This window comes from Nicotiana attenuata, unplaced genomic scaffold, assembly GCF_001879085.1.
Source record: "Nicotiana attenuata strain UT unplaced genomic scaffold, NIATTr2, whole genome shotgun sequence".
NCBI lineage: Eukaryota > Viridiplantae > Streptophyta > Magnoliopsida > Solanales > Solanaceae > Nicotiana > Nicotiana attenuata.
Genome location: NW_017672042.1, coordinates 194264 through 202957, shown reverse-complemented (window position 1 = coordinate 202957; position 8694 = coordinate 194264). Strand labels below are relative to the sequence as shown.

At 33.7% G+C, this 8694-nt stretch overlaps 1 protein-coding gene and 1 non-coding gene across 2 annotated transcripts; one reads left to right on the top strand and one right to left on the bottom strand.

The window, feature by feature from the left end:
• Positions 1–1438: 1438 nt before the first annotated feature.
• On the top strand, positions 1439–3825 carry LOC109211497 (glutathione S-transferase). Its single transcript, XM_019375034.1, has 3 exons — positions 1439–1706; positions 2181–2229; positions 3079–3825. The coding sequence occupies exons 1-3, from the start codon at positions 1560–1562 to the stop codon at positions 3522–3524; spliced, it is 642 nt and encodes a 213-aa protein (XP_019230579.1). The 5' UTR covers positions 1439–1559; the 3' UTR covers positions 3525–3825.
• A 2612-nt stretch (positions 3826–6437) lies between these two features.
• TRNAG-CCC lies at positions 6438–6508 on the bottom strand. The gene has a single exon. It is a non-coding gene; the product is annotated as a tRNA-Gly (tRNA).
• Between the last annotated feature and the right edge of the window lie 2186 nt (positions 6509–8694).

Genomic DNA, 8694 nt, shown 5'->3' with positions numbered 1-8694 from the left:
CATTAATATATAAAATACATATATTTTGTCGACTATTATTTTTAAAAATAATTATACGTACAGTATAGTTTTTCCGACATCTTTTTGTGATATATGGCCATGCGTAATATTCTTCGTAATATCCTGGAAATTTGCTGGCCCACTGACCACCTACTCCTAATAATTTATATGAACGCAAAATTATTGACTTTGTACAATTTGCTTAACCAAAGTTTATTTAATACTCTATATACGTGTGAAAGACTTAGAAAGTCTCTGCAAATTGAACACAACTTCTCTTTTTCTTTTTCTTCAACTATATATATCTTGTATTCAAAGTTTCAAAGTGAAATGGATGATATATCCTCACTCTTAACTAGAGATTTTCGATTTGAGCATTAAAAATAAATTCGTAAGAAAGGAAGAAATTCAAAAATAGCTAGATTTACAAGTGGTCGTTCAAAAATAGCCCACTTACAAAAGTAATCGAAATTTAGCCACTTTTCATGTAAAGATAAATCCGAACGAAAACACTGTTCAAAATCCGGAAAAATACTCCAGCATAATATACTGAAGTTCCAGTATATCCAGTATAATACACCGGTCCAGCATAATATACTGGAGTTTGGAGCACCGGTGCTCCAATCTCGAGTATATTATCCTGGAGCCAGCAAAGTATACCAGTCCAGCATAATATGCTGGAAGTTCATACACAGGTGCACCGAACTCCAGTATATTATGCTGGCATTGTCTCTGTTGCAGCAAAATAGTGACTATTTTTCATTAACTTGGTAAACGCTGGCTATTTTTGAATGGTCAGTCCGAAAACTGACTAGACCATGCTATTTTTACGAAGCTCTTACTCCTTAATGGGCCTATGTGACAAAAATCCAAATTAATTGTGCCAATAAATTTCGAATACTAAATGATTATGCTAAAAAATAACTTAATTAGTCTGAAGTAGTCGACCAGTAAATTCTGAGTACTGAAGTTACACCAAAAAACTTGACCTAATTAATTTGATCTCTACCCAAAAAAAATCATAATTCGAATATGAAATCTCTATTCAAATTAATTGGACCAGTAAATTCCGAAAATCAAACAACTATATAAAAAAAATTGTTTAATTAAGTTAATCTAAAATCTATCGAAAAGTTCTTTATTTTCAATGTGTACTATCAGTGTCTTGGATGTAAAGTCGTATTTGTTAGAAAGTGTTTTGCCCTCCAATATGTGATCTTGCAATGGGAATCCAAACTTAATCGGCTTGGATCCTACAATGCGAATCCGAATTTAATCGGCTCAATACGGTATCCAACACCAGATGAGAAATAAAAAATATTAATAAGTGTACTATCTCACCATACTTGTCGGAAAAAATGCAACTTTCAACTATCACTACTTTCCAATAGGTCATTCTAGAAGGAGGAAATTAACTCTATATATACAACACACACTTGCCTTCTACTCATCATTCCACGTTTAATTTCTAACACAAATTATTCATTAAAGTTTTCCACATTTTTTTTATTTTCACACTATTCTCTCTCTCCTCTCTCTTTCTCTGTCTAGCAATAACAATGGCAATCAAAGTCCATGGCCCTGTTATGTCACCTGCTGTAATGAGAGTCATAGCTACCCTCAAAGAAAAAGAGCTTGATTTTGAGCTTGTTCCTGTTAATATGCATACTGGTGATCACAAAAAAGAACCTTTCATTTCTCTCAATGTAAGTCTAAATCTTAATTATTAGCCTTGTATTTTCATCTCCTTTTTATTTTAATTTATAAACGATTACAGTCAAATTTCTTTATAACAATTGTCATGTCTCTATAATAACATTTTCTCAAAGCAAACATCTTTTTTGGGACCTATCTTTCATGTCATGTTATAGTATATGTTCTAGAGACGGAGTCAGGATTTGAAATTTATGGGTTCGAGATTAAAATTATTGTAAGTTATTGGGTTCTAATTTAATAATTTGTGTATTGTTAATGAATTTCTTAAGACAAATATAAGATTTGGACCCAAGCTAATGGTTCGACCGAACCCCTGACTTCTAGTGGCTTAAAAATATCGAAAGAAACGAGGCTGTTACAGAGAGATTTGACTATAGTGAGTTTAATTTAGAGTAGATCTAAGGATGGAGATCTCAAGCTCCTAAAAAATAAAATGACTTAATTTTATTTTTTTATTCATGCAGCCATTTGGTCAAGTTCCAGCTTTTGAAGATGGAGATCTCAAGCTCTTTGGTAAGTAATAATTGCACATTTGATCCCTCAGTTTTTTATGGTTTTTAATTTTGGTCCTTTTGATATTTCATTAAATATACTTAACCTTGAATTTAATTTAATTATATGTTATTGGTCCCTCTACGTAGAAAATATGCTATTTTTATATCATTTTCAAACTATATAGCCCTCAAATATAGAGTAATAGTACAACTTTAACATTGACATACGAGTAATTTAGATAGTTTAGCCGATAATAATTCGTTAAATTTGTGAAGACTCATAAGTAAAAGGATCAAAAGTGTGCTTATTAAGTAATTGAAGGTTAAATGTGTTAAACCGATATCATAAGGATCAAAATCAAAATTTATTAATATTTCAGGGACTAAAAGCACAAATTTTTTTTTTGGTAATATACTAACTTTCCTGTCACAATAGCAGCCCACATTATCTTCTTTCTTGATTTACCCATCATGATTTATGTAGAAATTTCATTGATCTTTCTCTCTCTCTCACACACACACACAATATATATATATATATATATATATATATATATATATATATATATATATATATTGAACGCGTACCACATGATCATACGCTTCTGAACTCGACTAATCCAAATTCACGTTGCATAAAGCCCAGTAAGGATAATCTCTCCACCAACGGGTTCGGCCGAACCCAGTAGCTTTGGTTTGAACCCCTGTATTTGTCTTAAAAATCCATTGAATATGTATAAGTTATTAATTTAGAACCTAGTAACTTAAAATGATTAGAATTACGAACCCATAAGCTTGAAATTCTGGCACCGCTTCTGTTCTTTCTTAATTTGTCATGTTGATATATGAAATATTGCTAATCATGCAGAGTCAAGAGCCATTACTCAATATATAGCACACACATATGCAGACAAAGGAAACCAACTATTAGCCAATGAGCCCAAAAAAATGGCAATAATGTCAGTATGGATGGAAGTAGAATCAACAAAATTTGACCCTATTGGTTCAAAGTTAAGCTTTGAATTAGCTGTTAAGCCAATGTTAGGAATGGTAACAGATGATGCAGCAGTGGCAGAAAATGAAGAAAAATTGAGCAAAATTCTTGATGTGTATGAAACAAGACTTAAAGAGTCAAAATATTTGGGTGGTGAGAGTTTTACATTAGCAGATTTACACCATGCACCTGTTGTGCATAATTTAATGGGGACTAAAGTTAAGAGTTTGTTTGATGCTAGACCTCATGTTAAGGCTTGGTCTGCTGATATTTTGGCTAGGCCTGCTTGGTCTAAGGCACTTGAGTTGCACAAACAGTAAAACTGATCTCAACTCGTTTGGGACTGAGGCGTAATAGTTGTTGTGGCCTATGAATCAGCAAGTTAATAAAATTTGGGCCGTAGGAAACTGATTCCAACTTATTTGGGACTGAGGCGTAATTGTTGTTGTTATTGTTGGAAAACTTTTTTTATTGTGTTTGGTTTGACTGTTATTGTATTGTAAACGTTTCGTTTTTTTTTTTTGAAGAAGAAGAAGAAGAAAAAATCTCCCATATCATCTGTTGTTTTTTGTTACGATTATGACTGTTGAATTACATGAAATGACTTTGTGTTTTTTTTTACTAGTCTTTTGTACTAAAAATTAATTTTCTTTTAACTTGTTATTTAATTAAATCAGGAAAATGATATTATATAGTCACTATTAAAATAATAGTAAAAAAATATGTATATATATATTATGTATGTTATATACAAAAATTATATAAATTTTATATACTTTTTGACTAATCAAATATAAATAATTTCTAGCGCGGGCTAAAACTGTTAATCCCCTTATTAGAGCCCGTTTGGACATAAAAAAAATTTCTTTTTTTCGAAATCAGCGTTTGTTCATAAACTTTTCAATTTTCACTTGAAGATGCATTTTGAAAATTTTCGAAAATTTGAAAAACTCTAAAAACCTGTTTTTCAAAATTTTCAGAAAAACTTCAAAAATAATTCAAACTGAATTTTATGTTCAAACACAATTCTAAATTTTAAATATCATTTTCACTTGAAAAAAATTTTTGCCATTTTTTGAAATTTTACAATTCTTATGTCCAAACGCCTACTTATGTTCTTTCAATTTTAAGTTTAGTTCCATTGAGTTGTTGGCCGACTAAAAGATGCGATTCTAGACATTGCAATTACCAATGATGCTCGTGAGACTTGGTCAAACTTCAATGTTCACTTACTCCTATAGATTTTTGAAAAACCAAATTTCTAAATAATCTTTTTCAATTCAACCACTCGTTTTTTTTATGTCAACGTCAACAAATATTGCCCAAATCTCAAAAAGTGAAAAGCTTTCTAAATTAAATAGGCAGAATGGCCTAAATGGCACATATACTTGTGCCACTTTGTCATGCCGGTCCCCAAATTCAATAATTTGCCAACCAAACCCTTATACTCCTTCAAACCGTGAATAATAAACGCTTATGACAGGAAGCTGTCAGTGCGTATAACACAATCTCTTCCACGTTGGCTGCCACGTCAAAAATAACAATGTGTAAATGCCATGTCACTTGGTAGATTAAAAATAATTAAAATCAAAAAATAAAATTCAAACATTAATCCCCTAATCATCTTCCTCAAATGATGCGACTGCTGTGAACAGTAACACAGCAACACTTCATTCTGCTGCCAGAAATGGGCATGTGTCGAAGCAAAACTGATATTTATCATATCTGTTCTGGTTCAGATCAAGTGATTCCAAGCAGCGGAGATTGTTCTCCACTAAAAATACCATCGACCCACCAAGTTTCAGACAATTTCAATGCCGGAATAGTCTCCTCCAACCAACTGAATATGGCCGGCGAATACCAGTTGGTCGAGGATGGAGCTACAGGTGTCCAAATTGAACAAGACCAATACCAATTGACTCCAACTGAGCAAGTGATTGATGCCAAACGATCGAACAACAACTACAATGAATCAATCGTCACAACAATTCAAAAAATAAAATCTGCAGAATTGCAGACACCAGGTGTTCGATGAAATGCTAAAGTCAGGGGAGGGGAGAAAGAATTGGAGAGAAAATGTTGAAGAGAGAAGAAAAAAAGAATTGGACAGAAAATGTTGGAGAGAGAGAAAAACATAGAAGAAAAGCTCACTTTTTTTCAACAAAGGAGGATGAACAATCGGGAAGAAGATGACAGCCAAAAAATGGCTCTTGGTGCCTTTTTAATAGGCCTCACGCTCCTTAAACGAGTGTAGCACACGCACTTCAGTAAAAAATACCACATAGGATGAGCGGGGTTTAAAATGCTCAGTTTTTAAGGGTAGGGGAGTTTGGTTGGCAAATTATTAAGTTTGGGGACCGGAATGACAAAGTGGCACAAGTATAAGTAGCATTTAGGCCATTCTGCCAATTAAATATTAATAGTAGTAGATAGCATAGCACTCGGGGACTGAATCCTTAGAAATTAAATGTCTCATTCATTGAATTTCCCCCTCAGGGCCTCAGGCTCGCTTTAATTAACTTTTACCAATTTTTATATTAAGGAATTTATTTTTTAACATTAATTAATAATAAATTTAGCATATTAATCTGTTTTATCATTTTAATTTGTCCTTTGAAAATATAACAAATATTCCGAGACTCTTACTTCAAGGGCAACTTTAATAAAAAAAATTATTAATATCTTGAAGAAAAAAAATATTGTGGACCATAAATATCAAAAAATCAATTAAAGTGGACTAGAGAAACTATAAAAATCCTAGCATTGACTTGTTTATTCCAGAGTAAAGTGGTCTGAAATTTTGATAGAACTTGTTGTTGAAGTCTATTACCTACCTCATATTTTAAATTAGCAAATTAAGGTGGTTGTCTTAACCTTATTGAGGAAAATAGAGATTAACATCATGTCATGTCATGTCATGGTCATTCAATTATTTTGACAAAATAAACAATTCTTGAAGAAAGAATCAATACATTATGTTGGCTCGAAAAATTTTATTTGTGTATCACACATAGTTGTGTGAAGCTTTTTTTTTTTTTTGTCTTATAACTGTGTGGTCACAAAATAAAATCACTCGACTCTAAAACACTAAATAATGCTTAGTTTGGAGAGGATAGCGTATACTAGACTAGCAGCCTAAATGGATAAATGGATTTGTACAAAAGAATGAGTTTTCAGGGCTAAGCTAATCCAGTTACAAAGTGGAATTGTTCAAAATACTCAAACATATATTATGCGCATCCGGGGAATCGAACCCCGGTCAGTACCGTGGGAGGGTACTATGATACCACTACACCAGATGCGCTACTTGATAGTAACTGCAACCTCATTTTTATAAGATATGTGATCCAGGTGTCCCATCTTTAGAATTAACAATAATAATTCATTCGACTTATTGGCTCCCCACTTTTGGAATTTTCATTATCAATAACATCAAAATATAAATGTAAAGAATAAGCCACAATCAAGAAAGATTTTAAGCCTCAAAGTCCTAGATTCTACAATCAAAGACTATTTTCTTGATAAATGAACGTCTTATTCACAAAAGTAATGGCACCATGAAAAGAGTTGCCCAAGATGAGCATAAAATGTTGTGACCTTTCTATACTTATTCTTTTGGTAAGTATTATACTTTTTAGGCAGGTTATACCTATGGCATCAAAGTGCCTGCATTATGATTTGTATACCTCTTTGCTATCTGTACAGGAAATTCTCTTTTTACCACTACCACAAAATGTGGAAAAAAGGAGCTTTATTTGTTTAGATTATTTTCTATACGAGTTAATTACATCTATGGCGATATACTGTTTTCTATTCTTCCAATTCCACATTTTAAACAAAGCAACAACTAGGGAAACCAGGCCAGAGTTGATGCAAGCATTTGATTCAAGTCATTCAAATACCATTTCAGTAATTAGTACAAGCACCCACAACTCAAGCACAAAAACTAGTTCCTGACTCAAGTGGATAAAAATGATATATGTCCGCTCACATGAAACTTTAATGTTCAATAACCCTATCCACTTTCAGAAAACTGAAAGTACAAACTTATAATCGTGCAAATATTTAGTGCGCTGACAAAAGCAAGCCAACAGATAATTGCAGTTAGCACCTACTTATGCACTCATGAGCTAGGCGTAGCTTCCGCTTTTCCCTCTGCAGCTTCACCTCCTACCTTACTGCTGCTTTGTTCTTTAGGTTCTCCCTCCGCCGTCTCTGTAGGCTTTGTGACTTCTTCCTCTGATAAAAGAAAATAGATCATATTATAAGCACAATGAAGAAGGAAATCTCAAAACTAGGATGAACAATCCTTTTCTATATTGCAGGATAAGGCAGGGAAAAGCAAGGCAGAGTCTTCTGGTTCTCACATTTCAACAACATTAGGAAAAACAAATATCGCCTTTTTGTTACTTAATCGATGACTGTAACTCTAATATCATAATTTATTTATTTTTGGTGGGGTTGGAGGAGTGGTGTGTTATTACCTAAACAGGTGAACAAACAATTTGGTTTAAGGACTCTAATCATTATGACATTGTAAGATCAACCAAGTATTCCCCATTGAACTAAAGCATATGACAAGCAAGAGGAGGATGATCATCATTATTTTCGCATAATAAAATTGTAAAGTCTAGAAACTCTTGATAAAATCATATCAAAGGGGGTAAAAAGAATTCTTAAAGTTATATCTTCGTGACAAATCCAGTAACTTCAAGCAAGGGAGTAGCATACTACCATCTGAAGCAAAAGATTTCAAGTGTAAGCAGTTTCCCATAGGCAAGACTCGGACTAATGCTCCCAGGCACGATTCCCGAGGCGTCTCTCTCTCCTTCCCCCTAGGAGGGAGATTCCCCCCCTTTCCCCTACCCCCCCCCCCCCCCCTTTCTTCTTTCTCCGGTCACCCCAATCGGAATTCAGGCTCCTTAGCCCTTTGCTGCAAGGTTTTTATATATCTTTTTTTCACTCATGGAACATAAGATATTTTTCAAGTCAGGGGGGAAATGTTTTGATATTCATGCTCACAATGAAGGTGCGGAATGCTGGTTTGAATGGGTGGGAAAGCAGCAGGTATATTTATCGAAAGCTGATGTTAAGCAGGAAGCTATCTTTGTGGGTCTGTCATATCCTCAAAGAAGCTTCTAAGTGTAAAGGGAGGATCTTCAAGACATGGAAGAATGGGGACCACTTCACAGACATTTATGGCTCTCTTAAGCATAATAAATTTGGCAGATTTATCTGTTTAATCTCAGTTCAGGGTCATAAAAGAACAGTTATGGTGCTACCAGAGAATGTTCCATATGAAGGGTGGGCCTTTAATGCTAGAAGTATAGAAAAATTTATTAATAGTACCTCTTTGGCCACCATGGCTCCTCTTAGGAGGAATATCCACAAATTATCTGGTGAAGAATCATACAAAGAGGCTCTGGAGAAGAGTACATGGAGAACTGATGAAGCGTGTCTTCAAACAACGTCTACATCAGATAATCTGAT

Excerpts from the sequence above, each read along its gene's own strand:
- LOC109211497 (XM_019375034.1), top strand. The coding sequence starts at position 1,560 with ATGGCAATCAAAGTCCATGGCCCTGTTATGTCACCTGCTGTAATGAGA. Across the intron at positions 1,707-2,180 it reads AACCTTTCATTTCTCTCAAT|CCATTTGGTCAAGTTCCAGC; the intron begins GTAAGTCTAAAT and ends TTATTCATGCAG. Across the intron at positions 2,230-3,078 it reads TGGAGATCTCAAGCTCTTTG|AGTCAAGAGCCATTACTCAA; the intron begins GTAAGTAATAAT and ends CTAATCATGCAG.